Source organism: Primulina huaijiensis, chromosome 5, assembly GCF_012295235.1.
Source record: "Primulina huaijiensis isolate GDHJ02 chromosome 5, ASM1229523v2, whole genome shotgun sequence".
Lineage (NCBI taxonomy): Eukaryota > Viridiplantae > Streptophyta > Magnoliopsida > Lamiales > Gesneriaceae > Primulina > Primulina huaijiensis.
This window is the reverse complement of record NC_133310.1, coordinates 19,462,193-19,480,012: the sequence shown is the minus strand read 5'-3', so window position 1 is coordinate 19,480,012 and position 17,820 is coordinate 19,462,193. Positions and strand designations below refer to the sequence as shown.

General features: G+C 32.5%; 2 protein-coding genes across 6 annotated transcripts; both read right to left on the bottom strand.

Annotated features, from left to right (window-relative positions):
* Positions 1-572: 572 nt before the first annotated feature.
* Positions 573-5,386, bottom strand: LOC140976865 (secretory carrier-associated membrane protein 3-like). The gene is made up of 13 exons (XM_073441253.1): positions 5,111-5,386; positions 4,251-4,316; positions 3,896-4,009; positions 3,733-3,795; positions 3,375-3,408; positions 2,978-3,100; positions 2,168-2,230; positions 1,988-2,081; positions 1,629-1,674; positions 1,480-1,547; positions 1,317-1,365; positions 1,130-1,195; positions 573-1,010 (listed from the first exon to the last, which is right to left on the bottom strand). Exons 1-13 carry the CDS (start codon positions 5,165-5,167, stop codon positions 924-926), a joined length of 930 nt encoding a protein of 309 aa, XP_073297354.1. The 5' UTR covers positions 5,168-5,386; the 3' UTR covers positions 573-923.
* Positions 5,387-9,580: 4,194 nt separating this feature from the next.
* Positions 9,581-15,441, bottom strand: LOC140976864 (uncharacterized). 5 transcript variants are annotated; one of them, XM_073441247.1, is made up of 16 exons: positions 15,076-15,441; positions 13,960-14,048; positions 13,683-13,790; positions 13,507-13,542; positions 13,307-13,417; positions 13,036-13,119; positions 12,815-12,933; positions 12,400-12,501; positions 11,817-11,933; positions 11,674-11,739; positions 11,379-11,445; positions 10,994-11,047; positions 10,343-10,434; positions 10,190-10,214; positions 10,031-10,057; positions 9,581-9,882 (listed from the first exon to the last, which is right to left on the bottom strand). In XM_073441247.1, exons 2-16 carry the CDS (start codon positions 14,017-14,019, stop codon positions 9,751-9,753), a joined length of 1,200 nt encoding a protein of 399 aa, XP_073297348.1. In that variant the 5' UTR covers positions 14,020-14,048; positions 15,076-15,441; the 3' UTR covers positions 9,581-9,750. The 5 variants fall into 5 exon arrangements, with proteins under 5 accessions (XP_073297348.1, XP_073297351.1, XP_073297352.1 ...); XM_073441250.1 differs by having other exon boundaries at positions 11,674-11,736; XM_073441251.1 differs by having other exon boundaries at positions 13,979-14,048.
* Positions 15,442-17,820: the final 2,379 nt, after the last annotated feature.

The window sequence follows — 17,820 nt, the reverse complement described above, 5'->3', positions numbered from 1 at the left end:
AAGATATAGGATCATGCAGCCGGTGTCATTGTTCAAGAAACTGGTGGCGCCGTAAGTGATGCCGGAGGTCATCCGCTCTACTTTTCAAGAGGTGTGTACTTAGAAGGACTTGATCTGGAGCTCGCTGACACGAGAAGATGATCGGGTCCGTTGATGCCAGCTGGAATTCTTCTAGCCTTTAATTTATGAATCATGTGTAATTGCAAGTTTGGTCCTACACTATCAGGAGCATTCACATAATTTCAGCACGGACTTGAGATTAAATGATCATGTAAATTAACAGCTGGTCTTGAATACTTTGTAGAAAGTTGCCAACCTCTCTTGGGCAAGTCATAGATCAAACACCCCCATAAAATTCGGTTGAATTTTTTGAAATATTCATAAAAATTATAGAAGATGAATCTAACATGTTCAAGTGAGCAATCTTTATCAATGTTCATCCATGCAACCATAATTCTATTTCAAATTTTCATAATTCCTTGAGTCAACTCTATCATTATAAAATTTCTAATCTAGTTTTATATATGCATCATAGATTCATAGTTAATTTATAAAACCATTTTTCAGATATTACTACAAACAAAACAGAAAAAATCCATTTGTTTCAGGGCTCACATCGATGAATTGATACAGACAAAAATGAAGCAAAATCAAGAACAGATGTCAAACTATGATTCTACAAACAATAATGATTTTAACAACGAGAACAGTATTCCTAGTCTTCTCACAAAACAAAACCAAAAAAAAATTTAAATCAAATCAAATCAAGTAAAGAACACTCATCAATACATCATTGAATAAGCTTTACATACACAAATTTCCTCTGCAGAACCTCTTCCCCCAAGAGCTTGCACAGAACAGTATCCCAAATCAGCAGAGTCGAGTAGATTTTCTGGGATTCTCAAGGAATCATGATCGATATGTTAGATTGCAGCTCTAAGGGCGCCCCTTGCAGCTTCACGTTTCATCTCAGCGGCTTTACCACTGCCTCGGAAATACATGTATACTTGCTGAAAAACGAGAAGTCAACAACAGTAAATAATACAGATTATACCATGCTATGGTGATCTCTCAATATTTTCAAGAAAATCGATACAACAGTACAAAAGAATAAGAAAACATGTTAGACCTGAATAACCCAAATGCTGAGAACTGACTCGAGGCAAAATAATCCGAACCCAATGAAGTAGAAAATCTAAACCAAAGAAATAAAAAGTTAGTACCAAGGGAAGCATATTTTGTAAGGTGACTAAACTAGAACAGTATTACAAATAGAGTCGCATCCATAAACACAGTCTACTGGAGATTGAACTTACCCCAACCAGTATATGCTTGCCTATGAGGTCAACAGCCGGAAGAATACCTCTGAACAGACACAATTAAAACTTGAAGGTAATAAATTGAAAAAGCTAATAAGTGGACTTAAAAATTAAATAAAACAATAGCAAACTAGCAATATATAATAGAAAGCAAACTCACGCCAGAGATTTTCCTCTAAAAACTACGGGAGGCGCAACAGCGGCAAAGATGCAGAAGCCAATGTGAAGCTATAAATGGATAAAACAAAAAGTAATCATTTAGTTGGTTGCGAAAGATAGAAGTCATGGCAAGTAATTGAGAAAACTTACCAAGTAAAACAAGAAAAACCACCCAAACTTCATAGCGCTTTCATTTCTGCAAATATAACACAGATGGTAAGTTAAACTACAGACATCAGCGATTTTTCATCCATTCTTGATAACATCTGTAGTTCATTGAACGATAATTTCAAAGATTATATGATTGAATGATATACTAGTCATTGCAATTTGCACCATTTCATTTTCCCAAATAGTAAAAACATGTCAAAATAAAATCATTTTAAGTCACATGATGAACATGTTTGCAGCCTTAACCTTCTGTATTTTCCGTGTTATTAAATACAAAAGGAAACTATGCAAATTCAAAATCGTACATGCAGGTTTTGCAAAAGAATGGATGTACGTACCTAAAAGCACGGTAGAGTGGACGATACCATAACACATAAGCTCCGGGAACCCCAGATATGAAGTAGATAATGGCAAGAAACCATATCTTTGCATCTAGAAGCCAGAAGATTAAGTTAGGAACATTGAATCCAGAAACCTGCTACAACAATAATTAATAATAATAAAACTTGAATACAAACCTCCCTGTTTAATCCACGCAGTAGTCACAGCTATCAAATTCCATAGAAGACAAAAGGAGAGTCCTATCACCACCAATACATCATCATACCAGTGACCATTAATATAAGTCATATCGAAAAGATAAAGGAGGAATCTTGCAGTTCAAACATCTCAAGACAATTAAAACCTTTCGATACAAAAGGAAATCACACATTATAAAATTTGATAAATCTAACCAGTGCGAAATATACCAAAATCTCTCCAATAACCTCTACCGAAAAAGGATTCATGACCAAAGAAAAATGCAAAAAAAACACAGGGAGAAAACCTGGTCAACCTTAAGGTTGCACCAAAGTTAAACATCACTTTTCTCTATCAATGTATTTGACAACTTTTGATAAAGTAACCTAAGAACAAATCTAAGCAATTTGATCAATTCTGAAAGTAAGTCCTGGATGAATCATTTTTCTGCTTAAACTATTTCAGCAACATAAAGAACATAAACCAAAGTTGAAGTTATATCCTTGTCAAGCACAAATGAACATTGTCTTAAATAGTTCACAAACTTTGATGTGAAAAAAATCTGATACCTCAAGTTGAGAAAGTAAAAGGTCACCCAATTAATGCTGGTAAAAATATCTTTACCATTTCCTTACACACACTTATTATCAGATAAGAAGCTTCCACTTCAGTAAAACAAACCAACTTTCTATCCTCAACAAAGTTCTACTATTAATAAATTTTATTGAGAGAGAACAATCATGGGACTAAAATAGCATAGTTGCACATAACAAGAAAACAAGAAAGCTTCAACTTGCAATTTGACATACCCAAAAAGGTTGTGAAGGCGACATATTGCAGCTTCTGTAAATGAATTGGTATTTCATTTGCGATATCATGGTGAATAATAGGAAAAAATGGAGGCCAGTTTTTCTCCTCAATAACAATACCAGCTGTAAAGAAACCAGAAATTACTTGAGACATCCAGAAAATTTTTCACTTGCAAAAGAAAAAACACGTTCACCGTTATCCTATTTTGTCGGGTAAAATCGGACATGCATCCTGCAATTTATGCATCTAACACAATTTTGTTATGATAGTAAAAAAATATATGGTCTATTAAGTCTATTTTCCTAGCTAAACAAGGTAAAGTATGTTTCATGGTTGATAAAGTGCATTGCAGAGGAAATAAGAAATAAGAACAACACTAGAGCAGAGACATATTACCCCGTGCAGCAGCCTCTTCTTTCCGTTTTACTTCCTACTCGACAAAACAAAAACAAATTTGTTACTGTTCTTCCACACAGAAGTAGGAAATCTGGATTCCTTCATCAAGTATGCGAAATATAGAAATTACCATGGTTTGGTTTTCCATTGTATCCAGAATCACGGTACGACCAATTGAATGGTTACCAGAAAGCAGTAAACTCATAACATTCTCAAATAAAAATATTACAATTGCCTCCCTTTGGAAAGGGTTTTTTCATAAAATTCTCATGCAATGTCATATAATTGTATCATTTTGGAAACGTTGTAGAGAATCAGTGAGTAAGATGAAATGTATTTAAATCAATGTCTTACAAACCTGTTCCCTCCTTTTCAATTCAGCTTCCTTCGCCTGCAGCTCTCTCTCTTTCTTCTTCAAATCCTGCAATTGAAATTTACTTTGATTAGAAGATGAAAGTTCGAGTATCAAGAACCACCAAAGAAACAATGAGGTATCGTGTTCAGCAAGTAAAAAGTTGCACCCCAGCACTATCAAGCGGAATATCAACAGGGGCAGTAGGATTGTAGAAATCAGCAGGTTCTGGAGGAAGGGGTGAAAGCCTTGAATTTGTCACCGGAGGAACACTACCAGAACTCTGAAAGCAAAGAAAAACACAATTTAGTGTAAAAGGAGCATCTTTAAAGTTATACGATGTGCAGAAATTAAGTAGACAAACATTAGCAAAAGACTGCAAAAGGCGGAAAAAATGGCAAGGACTAGATTGACAATTGATCTAATACATTGTCTCGTTTCAAGTCATGAATTTACGGATCTAAAGTCACAAAATTTGTGCGAGACCCTTTAACAACAAGGAATCAAAATAAAGATGAACTAACCGTCGTGTAAAATGCACCACCACTGAAATTCGATTGACTCGTTCCTTTTCCTCTAGCCCCTCCATCCTAGTTTCAGAAAACAAAATTATCAAATGCATAAACACTACCAACAAAAAAAAGGCTTTCCAATTCTACTCCATTAATAAAACTGACTCACACATATCAAAGAGATTAAAGCCGCCCGCTCAAGCCCCTCACATTAATATCAATAACTATAAGGTAGTTCTCTCTTCTGAAAAAGTTTGACATAAAAAATTTGGACGTAACTTGGTAGATTAACTAATGTTCAGCCCAGTAGAATCGTGAAATGTTCACATATGCCTTCAATGCAGTTCCCCAACCCAGTCCTCCCCTAGTTTTTCCAACTCTCAAAGCTCCCAGTAGAACCCAACTTCTGAAAATGCAAATAATGAAGCCACCCAGGCCACTCAAGTCTCAATCTTCACCCCAAATATTCCACTCCACCACCTCATTCTACACATCACTACCCGCCACACAAGTGAAAGCTTATGAGGCACCACCAAAATCGTGTCAGTAACACTACTAAAACCCTAATGGCACCGGCCACTTCCAAATTTTATTCTACCATAAATCTCATGTTGGAGAATCAGCTACAGGCTTCAACTTCTAATCCTTTCCAACTGACACGGCAAGATATTGGTTCCAGCCATAAAGTCAAACAAACTCGTACCTCTGATAACAGAACCAAACCCACCAAAACAATATTCAACTCATCACAACCAAAGACTCAACTTTATCAAAAACCCTCGTCAAACTCAAACTCCTCAGTCCAGCAATTAAGAAGGAAACCTTTTCGTCTAACAAACAATATAGTGGGAGTGTTTATGCAGAGAACTTACAGAGAATGGATTAACTTCTTCCTCATCAAAAGGATTAGGATCGTAACGGCCGGCCATCTAATTGACTCAGTTGAACTCAAATTTGATTGCGGAGACAAGAAACAACGATTTGAGGTTGTCTTTTTGACACTAAGGTTGAGGGTTTTCAGATCTACGTAAAAATAAGAAATGGGAAGAAAAATAGTAGAAAAACACAAGAAAAAAAAAAGCGACGAGGTCGGAAGAATTTCAAGACAAAACGGGTTCCAACTTCCAATGCCTGACGTAGAGAGAGAGCCTGTCTTTAAAGATACGGGAAATTGAATTTCAGGCAATCGTTTTTGTTGCGTTCAATTCCTGGATATTTTTTAGTACCACATTTGCACATGAAATGTATCACAATTTGTATGACATAGTACCACATTTTTGTGGATAGGGAGTGAATCCAAAGAAATGTTTTGATTGGGGATTTTTCACCAACTTCTCCTTTAAGATATAAATATATTGATCATATTTAATTTCATAGAAAATTTAATTTAAGTTGAAATTAAGAGTATAAAATATCGAAAATTGGCAAAAACTTGTATGAGACGATCTCACGGGTCGTATTTTGTGAGACGGATCTCTTATTTGGGTCATCCATGAAAAAGTATTACTTTTTATGCTAAGAGTATTACTTTTTATTTTGAATATCGGTAGGGTTGACCCGTCTCACAGATAAAGATTCGTGAGATCGTTCCACAAGAGATCTACTCTCGAAAATTAGTGTATAATTATGTATGTAATGATATAATTATTTTTGGATTATTGTCAAATAAATTCTATAAATAAGTATCTCAATTTGTGAAGAAAATACACAATTGAGCGGTGAAAAATTTGATAAAGCATGTAGTTTAATATATTTTGTGAGCTTAAGATTTTATTCTTTACCATATATTTTTATTTTTAACACGTTATCAGTACGATACTCGAAGGTTCTTCATATTTTTCCAAGCTCCAAAACACAAGAAAAATGTAACAATATTCAAAAGTAAGAATTTTTAGTTTACTCTTTATTTATTTTTATTGTGTATATATTTAATATATAATATCATATTATTATATAAAAGGAGTTTATGACACCTCATTATAATAATGTGATGTGGTTATATTATTACAATGTTTATATATTTTTATTGTGTTACTGTTTATTTATTATATAAATATTTGAATAATATCATGTTATTATATAAAAGAGTCTATGACACCTCATTAAAATAACATAATTTCATTATTTTACTGTTTATATATTTTTATTGTGTTATATAATAATTATATAAATATATTTGAATAACGTCACAGTATTATATAAAGAGAGTCACTGACACCTCATTATAATAATGTAATTTGATATACATAATTATTTAAATATGATTAATATTATATACATCATATTATTACCATAAAATTATGCATATATACATACATTTATTTTTTTTAAGATTTTGTAAACGGTCATAAACGGGTTTTTACCCTATAGATATGAATTTACAAACACATTCAATCACTCCAAACTTACTCTTCTTCCCTAAAAATTTTTCTTCATCAATTTTTCGAAGAATAAGAAAAAGAATATGGTTCTTTCAAGGTTATTTTGTATAATTATTTTGGTTATTATACACACTAATCTTGTATTTATTGAAGAATATCCGCCTCGCGTTTTTCTTTATTTTTAAGAGTGCTTGTACTTATAATTTATCTGTTACTTTGTATTGTCATATTAATAGATTTAGAAGTTAACTAATAAAATGCATTGTTATTTTTCTAGTACCAGTATGTCAAATTTGGTAAAACTCGAATTCGTTGCGCTCGACATTACGAGAAAAATTTATATGTCATAGACTCTCGATGTAGAAATGCATCTTGAGTCATTGGGTGTAAATGAGACCATTAAAAAAATTAGTATCTCATCATCACAAGAAAAATCAAAAACTATGATATTTTTGCTTCGACATCTTGATGATAGATTAAAATATGAATATCTCATTAAAAAAGATCACATGACTTTATGGAAAATATTAAAGGAAAGATTTGAACATATAAGGGAAGTTATATTTCTGACCGCCCGTGGTAATGAAATACGTTAATATTCCAAGATTTTAAGAAAGTCAGTTATTACAACTCGACAATGTAACGAATAATCTCGCAATGAAAATTTTGTGGACATGAGGTTACAAAATCGAAAATGCTTGAAATAATATTTTTCATTTTTCACGCATCAAATATAACTATACAACAATATAGAGTGCATGATTTGCGAGATATTCTAAACTTATCGCATGTCTTCTTGTGGCGGAAAAGAACAACAAGCTGCTAATGAGAAAATCATCAATCCCGACCACTTGATCAACATAATTTCCAGAAGTAAATGTTGTAAGTAAAAATGAATTTAAACCTGGAAACCAAAATCAAAGTCGAAGACAAGGTTTTGGTCGAGGTCGAAATCGAGATCGTGGACGTGGAAGTAGTCGTGTTCGTGGTCGTGGTCGCGGTCGTGATTTTGAAAACAATCGAGATAGTTACTTCTATAACTCATCTCAAAAGGGCGTCACGAACCACCCACAAAAAGACATCATTAGAACACGCGTGTCAATGAAAATTACTCAAAACAATTTGAAAGTTCTTGTTTTAGATGCAGCACTCCAGGACATTGGTCTCGTATTTGTCGAACCCCTGAGTACCTTTGTAAGCTCTATAAAAGAATCAATAAAGGGAAAAGAAAAATAGACCAACTTCACTGAACACAGTGATCGTTTGAGTGATTCAACTCATTTTGATGCTGCAGATTTTTTGAATGATTTTCTCCGAAAATGATCGATATATTGGTAGAATAGAAATGTAAAATATTTTATTTTTATATACTCATATGATAATATTTTATTGTATAATTATGATATGTGTTATAATCAATATACTGGTGAAATAGAAATGTAAAATATTTTATTTTTCATGTACTCATATGATAATTTTTTTTGTATAATTATGATATGTGTTATATTTTTCAATAAATTACATTTGTATTGTCAGTAATTTTTTTCATTGCATGTTTTTTTTGAAGTTCAAAAATGAAAAATGATATGAACAAATCTAAACAAGGAACTAATCACATGGAAGTTCGTAAACCTGATGGTGGTACAACGCACGCTATTCTTTGAGATAAAAGATATTTCTTGTAGCTAAAACCAACAAAAACAATGGTGAATACAATATCAGGTCATATAGACTTGATTAAAGGTTGTAGTAAAGCACATTTTTTGTTACTTAATGGTACAAAATTTCTGATAAATGATGTTTTGTATTCACCACAATCGAAAGAATTTGTTGATTTTTAATGACATATATTCACATGGGTATGATACTCAGACAATAAATGAAGGAAATGAGAAATATATGTGTCTTACCACATATAAATCAGGAAAGAAATATGTAGTTGAAAAACTATCAATGCTCCCTACTGGATTGCATTATACACATATAAGTCCAATTGAATCAAACATGGTAGTTGATAATTCTTCAATGTTAATTAATTTGCATGATCGATTAGGACATCCTGGTTCAATAATGATGCGAAGAATTATAGAAAATACACATGATATTTCGCTGAAAGACCAGAAGATCTTTCGAAATAATAAGTTTCAATGTAAAACATGTTCTCTTGGAAAACTTATTATAAGACCATCACCAGCTAAAATCTAAACTAAATTACACATGTTTCTTGAGCGTATTCAGGGTGATATTTTTGGGTCAATTCATCCACCATGTGGACCATTTAGATATTTTATGGTATTGATCGATGCCTCAAGCAGATTGTCACATATATATTTATTATCAACTCGGAATGTGCAATTTGCAAGATTACTTGCTCAAATAATAAAATTACGGAATCAATTTCCCGATTATACAATCAAGATTACTATGAATATGAATATCATACTAAAAATACAATTTTACACAAAAATATGATTAGCTCCTTAATCTTTAAGGTTGTGCGAGATATTATAAATTTTTATTATAAAATATATAAATGTTAGAATATAGTAGGATCTAGACATTTTTGTAAAGATGAAAAAAGTCAAAATTAAAACGGATAGTTGCATATCGAGTTTGAATAGATCAATCTTTAATAAATTCAAACTCGAATTTTACATTTGTCTATTTAAATAGATCGCGAGCTACTCTATATAAAATAGGGCTTAAATCAATCTCGAGTAACTCTATATGTTCTCGAGTCGAGCTCGAATATACTAATTTTTTTCCGGTCGAGTTCAAGTAGTATGATACTAGAACTCAACTCGATTGAACCCCTAGTTGCACACTAATATTGAAAATAAATGAAAATGTTTTTTTTTTCCCAAGAACTTCATGTACATTTTTGGATGATCACACTGAAAAATGAAAGAAATAATCAAAAAAATCGGCCTTCGAATCCAAACAAATGCATGAATGGAAGAATAATCAATGAAAACGAAGATGATCATTAAAAGAATAAAATAATTACGTGGGATTTATTCTACATTAGCCTAACAAAATACAAAAAAATATGAGGCTTGAACTTAATTGTAGGCCACCATGACAAATGGGAATCTAGTTTCCAAGTTAAATCTTGGGTCACATGAGGAATCCTATCTCAAACCATTGATTTTTGAAGTGAATTTTCTGGTAGCAAATGGATCCACCCATTTCTTGTCCTCCTTCACAGCATCTTCCCACCTCTCCTTAAATAATTTAAGTTCTATAGTTGATTGCCTCCGAATCTGCACGACCCCAATTCGAAGCTATAACTTTATATTCGAAACATGTTATTTTCCTAAGAATCATAGTGTAGTTTCACAAAAACTAGCAAATTTTCCAAGAAATCAGTACAAGTCATAGCAGAAGTAGAATTGTTTAGGCGCATCTCACCTCTGATCTAACGTCCACGGCGTGCCTCTGAATGTAAGACAGGGTGACAAAAACAAACAGAACAAATAACATCTTAGTGCTGAGGATGACAGAAATCCGGGTGGGGGAGTAAGAGTGGAAACAGAAGAGAATAGGAATTAGAGGCACTGGAAGCTATACCTTTGTATTCTTTTCCGGATTTGAANAAAAAAAAAAAAAAAAAAAAAAAAAAAAAAAAAAAAAAAAGAACTTGGAGGACTGGAAAAGGAGATGAAGCAACTAATATTACGGAAAAAAAATGATAAATTCGAAAAGATGATGCTTAAAGAAATCACCTTCCTGGCTGATACTCCTCCTAATGTTTGTATACTCTGATGAACTATATATTCGCTATCTACTACTCCCACCTTCTTTGTTCGATCTCCCTGTATATATCCAAGATCATACAATAAAAGACGTTAAAGAAAGTTGGACGAACATTTTTTAAGATAATTTCAAATGGCATTGTCCAGTATCAAAGATAAATTACTAGCACAATTGCACAAAAATGATTCCCGAGAATGTGGTTTATGTTCTAACTTGCTTTCTTTGTTCAAATTGAGGACCGAGAGCGTGCCACCATAGCAACAACTTGATGGTGGTCAAGGTGCAATTTAAATGATTTAATTATACACCAACACAGGTCTACGTTTTGATAACTAAACCACAAAGCAACCAAAGAATAGTGGGGACAATTGATGCCAACCAACAATCCCCCTAAAAGTTGGTCCGGCTCAAAAATTATAAGAATTGAACATATGACATTAGAATTGATATCAAGTACACAATCGAGCACCAATCATTGTACCCAAAAAAAATGGTAATAACGCAGCCCAAATATTCTAAAACATAGCATGTTGCCACCCAATAGAACATGAAAAAAGAGTTCTGTTGTATGGATAAATGTATAAGATAATCTATGGAAGAAGCAGAAAGAAGTTTTACCTGGGCACAATAACCAAGTTTCATGTCAATCCCCCATCCATGAACAAGATCATTCTGGCACCAAGTGAAAACTCAGCCTCAGATTATGGAAATGCACAGAAATATCACATCTTTGTATGATGGGAACTCGAATAGTATATGCAATTACAATATCCATTCAATAATGCAATGCAAGACTTCATAAGAGGGACTGCAATCATGAGAAACAGCGGGCTACCACAAGATCGTAAATAACCAAACCTTAGCTTTGATCAATAAAAAATCAATAAATTCACCCATTGATTTGGTTCTCTTTTCTTTTTTGCTTTTAGCTATGCATATCGAAGGAAATACAAGAAATTACAGAATTTTGTACAATTGTTCAGATAAAAGCATAAAAAAGAACCTGTATCAAATGCCAGGCACAATGCCATGCTGTTCTCGAAAACACAGGAGCCATTCCTTCAACAAATCTGAAAATTTGAGACTGTTAGCATACAACTAAGATCTGCAACAGCAACAGCTCTGCCTTTTCTCGTGATATTTTTTGTTCAAGTTACATGTTTTGACGACATTATATTGGATATTTTTTATTGTGCATTCCACAAAAAAATCACCGAGCATTGATACTGGAGAGTAAGCATGAAGGCTAAATAAAAATTAATTCCATTGAGGATTACTCACAAAAAGATGGTGCTTACCCAGTACAAGGCGGCCCCTCACTATCATCTGAACACTTGCGACTGCCTCGATCAACATATATTCTTCTGCCATATTGAAATACATAAATATTAAAAGATCTACTGTCAGATGCCAAATCACATAAATACTGAACAAAACTCACCGGTGAAATTTTTTCATCATTTTCCTTATTGTAATCCTATGATGTATGCCGGTAGAATTTGGGTCCAAAGCTGGCTGCGATATCTCCAGTCCTACGAATTTCACAATTTCCAGGTACCTAATAGAAGAAGGTTAGATAATAAAGGGGAAAAAAGAATACTGCTGTAAGATTTAAGCATCAATAAAAATGTAAAAAGCCTCCTTGTCTGGAAGTTGAAACTGAGACACTATGATATGACCATCAAGATGGAAGATGGTGCACGTGATAAACATCATGCTGGTTCAAAAGGAAAAGTACACAACTTGCTTTTATTAAAGAAGAATAGATAATATCTTTAGTTAGTACAGTTCTCATTTTGACAGAGACATTGTACTTTCAATTTAATATCGATAGTTTCAGAATGAATGTTTATGATGGAAAGTTTCAACTGCAAGGAGAAGTAGTACATATGCCATTTGGCAACCTTAACTGCTAAAAAAATAGATTATTCACATGTTGGGAGCTTTAACTGCAAGGAAAAAATTTTAATTCAAAATTTTTGACAAAATAATAAAATAAATAGTTAAACTTGTGATGCATCTACCTTCCAGGGTCAAAATTCTCTACTCCCAAATCTTCATCCCAGAGAAATATGTAATCATAAATAAAGACCACATCTGGGTGTAAAAAGCGTTTTGCAAACCACCTGTCCGTACAAAAGTCACCGATATTAATATAACATAACAAAATTCGATTAAGATGTAGTAAAGAAACTATTGGCGCCAATAAAAAAAATGTGACATTGTGAGTCCAGAGACAACTTAGTGATGAAATCTTTATAGACATCCAACTCAATCTATCCTTGTATTCAATTCAATTTTTGTTTACTTAACTGGGACTTTTAACATACAATCCCTGATATGATGGTAAATCCATAGGCCACGACAATATCCTTCTTGAATCATGTACTTAAATGCTATGAAGAATTTCCATTCAGAACAGCAAATGGAAAGAATTACCATTTTGTTTGATTATGAGCAACTATATGTATAGCTTTTCTACTCCATTCCAGATCCCACCACCCGTCCAAGTTGCCATCGTAATGGAACAAAATAATTGTAAAATTCTTCGAAAGAAACTGAATTCAAAATAGAAGAGGCAACAAAAGAAGTAAAATCATATAGCAGTAAGTGACCGAATTTATTAAATACAAAACATTCATTTAGCATTGTACTAGTACCTTCTGGACAATTGTATCGATGTTTTGTTTTTGTCTGACTCCCACGGCCATTGCCAGCAAATTGCGATAGTTTGTAAAATTGACCTGAAGATTAAGAGGGATGTGCTCGTTAGAGTTTATATCACCTTTTCAGAACCACTTGGTGTGTCTAACTTCGTTACAAAGGCAATCAAATATCAGCCGAATCAAAATATGGCCATCAAATAATAGATCCCCAAGCAAAGAACAAAATTGGCCTAGAGATGAAACAGAAATCCATGCTACATCTTACCTTAGATTTGGAACTGCTTTTTCTCCATAGAGGCTTTAACTCTAGGTCTGACCTTGATTCAATGATGCCGCGAGGCAAATTATTCAAACTTTTGGTGACCACATCAACGTCCTACATCAAAGTATCAACACTACCTCAGTGTGGCAACGGTAACAAATGCCTTAGCAAAGAATGATAGAATTTTAAGTGTGGATAATCACCTTTAACGTAGAAAAAGGATGTAATTTTGACTCCATCTGACAAAAACAATAGTAGTAAGCAGCTATTTGGACAGAGACTTCCAATAAAAATTTCAGTCAAATTTTCTATTTATAGTACTCACTATGATTCAAATTCATACATGACAACTAAAAACAAGAAAACAACACCAACATACCTGCATGTGTTGATACTGATAATTTGTGGTCCTATAGAGTAAGAACAGCATTACTAAACAGAAAGCTCCAAGGAATGGTAGCTGTTTCATCTTCGTGCCACTCACTCGCTGCAGTTCCATTTACGAGTAATGGATTATTATTTCAACAGATGATACTGATCTTACAAAGGGCGCAGATATTAAGTTGCTCAAAATTTAAAAAACGCCAGATATAAATTCAGAGCCCTTAGTTTATCAGAATTTTGAATTAAAAACAAAAATGAATTCAGGCTACTACCATGTCAAACAAGAAATACCATTTCTTCAATGGCCATCTCCGTGGCTCGGATGCCTTCATAGGAAACTATGGATTTTGTTTCAACATAACTGAAATTAGTGGAAGTACATCAGATATATATCATGCCAACCAGTTGGATACAACTCAGGAAAAAGACAACCAGAGGCCACTGAATTCTAACAAAATCGCATTTTTATTTCTAACCATATATTGGCTCAAATTCATATGGATATTTGATAACACTCATTAGGGACACATTAGAGGCTTCAACATCACTATTCCAATCCATCTAGTTCAGATACCCAGGAAAATTTTGGAAACGCATTGCAAAAAATCAACTTGAAACATCTTTTTCGTCCTACCACGCAAACTCCATACTTTTTTCGAAATGCAATTCAAAAGTTTTGATCAAATGGGACTTGAAATTGTGACATGCAGGTCTTGTGAGGAGCTCCAAGAGCCACTTCGTTTTCTTCACGGTATGTGTTCACACGGACCAAGGATGCACAAAATAAGTATTAGATTTTCACAGGCAGCACACAGGATGTTCACGAATGATTTAAAGTAAGCAAATTGCGCACCATTTTTTCACCATCACCCCAAATCCAGAACCCGAATAAAATAATAATAAAATAAACAAATTTCAAATTTCAAAGAAACTAACAAATTCAGATATTATGAAGAAGATAGTCTACATCTACAAGAATTAAACGAGAAAACTAGAACCAGGAAGCATTTTTAATCAATTTTTAAGGGGTTGACAATTCTTGTTTATTTTATTTTTCTTTGAAATTTAATTAAATGAAATCGTCACAGCTTTGCCATTAAAGAAGCGTTTCATTTCCTGATCTTATAATCTTTAAATTTAAATAAAAGAACTCTCAAGTCGTTTATCACACACACGGTTTCAAGAATCAATTTTAAGGGTGACAATTCTTGTTTATTTTATTTTAAATAAAGTAATAATTAAATTAAATTAAATCTCCACAACTTTGCCATTAAAGAACCGTTTCGTTTCCTGATCTTATGACCTTTAAATGAACTCCTGAGTCATTAATCACACACAAGGTTTCAAGAAACACATACAGAACAAGAAAAAGAACAGAAAACGCGTACCTTCAACCCACAGATTCGACTATTAAACTATTGTAACCAATTAAAAAACAGCAAGTGATCAAATCCCAGATGAAAAAACAGCTCAAGAGATGTCCCACGTTTCCATTCAAGTATTCCTCATATTGTTTCTAGATTGAACGAACACTAAATGTAATAGTAACTATTATCTCAAGAGAAGTGTAGATACAGATACTTCGGTGAGTATAACTGCGTGTTTCTATGTGTGAAAAACAAGAAAAAGGCTGAACAAATGCGAGCTGGAATGGGAATCGCCACGTACAAAGCGGAGAAAACTAAAAAAGTGAGGATTCTCTGTACAACGAATTTGCAGACATGAGAAGGCACCAGAACTTAAGGGGGTTTAAAGTTTAATATTGCTGATGATTAGATTAATATTAATGCCATCATATATACAACTTAAAGGTATCCAATTTATTTTTTAAAAAAATAAATATTGCAAAAAAAAATTATTTAATTAAAGACAAAAATTTGTGTGAGACGATCTCATGGGTCGTATTTTGTGAGACGGATATCTTATTTGGGTCATCCACAAAAAAATATTACTTTTTATGGTAAGAGTATTACTTTTTATTGTGAATGTCGGTATGATTGACCCGTCACACATATAAAAATTCGTGAGACCGTCTCACAAGAGATCTACTATTAATTAAATGACTTATGTTTGACCATGAATTTGAAATTTATTTTTTCAATTTTTTCTTTTTGTTCGGTCTTCGTATTTTTTATATGTTTGAAGATCATTTTGAAAAAAAAAAATGACGGTTTTTGTTTAGTCTTCGTAATTTTTTAAACTATCTCGAATTTTTTATGTTTGAAGATTTTTTTAATTAAAAAATATAAATATTATTTGATGATTTGTTTAGGAGAGAGCGAGTAAACCCACTCAACCTAATTGAGAGGGTCAAATTTTGATAATTTAGAATTAATTCAAAATCTTTGTGAATTTGGTGAAGTTAGTTGCATTGCTTGTGTGATGCATAAATAATTTAATTAGGAAGACTAATTATTGAGGACCAGAATGGAAGGTTTGTCAAAGGTTCGGACTGCCGTACCAAATATTAGAGTTTGGAAGAATAATTTAAAATCTTCGTCTAATTTTCATTGGATATAGTAAAAAATATATATAAGTAATGACTTAATGTATATAATAATAATAATAATAATAATAATAATATAATAATAATATAAAAAAGTATGATATCCTCGATGTGAAAATAGTCAATTTGTTTGTTTGTTTGTGTTTATTTAAAAAAATTATAGTTATATTTGATTCAAATTCAAATGGTGACAACAGAGAATGGACATATTGGATTTTATCTATACTAATTAATACTTTCATATTTCTATCATTTAATTTGTGTTTTAAAAAGTGCCGTCTAGGCTGTTATATTGGATTTTATATATAGAATTTTCAGTATACTAAAGTTATCATATCGAAAAATATCGAATTTATCGAAATTTTCGGCATGTTATGTTATCGATACTAAAATTTTCAGTACGGATATTTGAAAATTCTCGTTATATACCGAAATATCAAAATAAGATATATAAATTAAAATATATATGATATTTTTAAATAATAAAGTTAAATTTTTTAAAAATATATAAGGTATTTTTTGGATATAAAACAATATATACTAATATAATTTTTTTGTATGGTACTATATATACGATATATCACCCCTAAGTGAAGCAACTATATCACAAGGATTGATTGTTGAAATGTTGAAGATGTAAGAGAACTTCACGAAAAAGAATTTATATATATAGGATGAAGACTGAAGAGGGGGAAGATGTCATAGATTTGAGTTAGAATCTGATACAAAAAAAGTGTCGAAGAAATATGAAGATAAACGAGAAGAAAAATAAGAGATAAAACAAAAAAAAAAACATAAATAATAAGCGGAGGGTGATCGCTCACCTACCGTCTAAAGCTTTTTAAAACAGTACATGTTAAATGAATAATTCTTTAAAATCCTGATCCCGACATGTGAAATATATTCCCGTAAGAATATGAAGGGATGTTGATATTGATATTTCGTACAATGGGAAATTTATATTTTTGGTTACAAGTGGGCACAATTTCAACGTAATATCACAATTTCAACGTCGGCCACCATGTAGTGGGCTTTATTATCATTAATTATTTATTATCATTAATTATTTATTATTATTATTATTATTATTATTATTAAACTTTTGAAGCCGATTGTTTATATATATATATATATATAAAATTGATTTCTTGCTTCTTCAGGCTACGATTTCTCATACATCAGCACAATATTTTGATGTTGACTTTATATTAGAAATTGAATCAGCCCAATCGACGTATCTAAATGGCCTTACTTTTCAATCGTTATTTTTTGCGAAGAACAATCCTCTCCTCGGAGTTTGTTTCAAGTGTCCGAGGATTCTATATATAGCATCCAGATGACCTAAACAAGGTGAGTGCATATATTAACTGGACAAAAACTTGTGTGAGACGGTCTCACGGGTCATATTTTGTGAGACGGATCTCTTATTTGGGTCATCTATGAAAAAGTATTACTTTTTATTGTGAATATCGGTAGGATTGATTCGTCTCACAGATAAAGATTTATGAGACCGTGTCATAAGAAACATATTCTATTACTAGTGACTAGACTAGCAAATGCAATGTCTCGTCAAGTTTGTGAGAGGTAGATAAGTTTCCCAATTAGACGATGATATCTAGTCCAATTT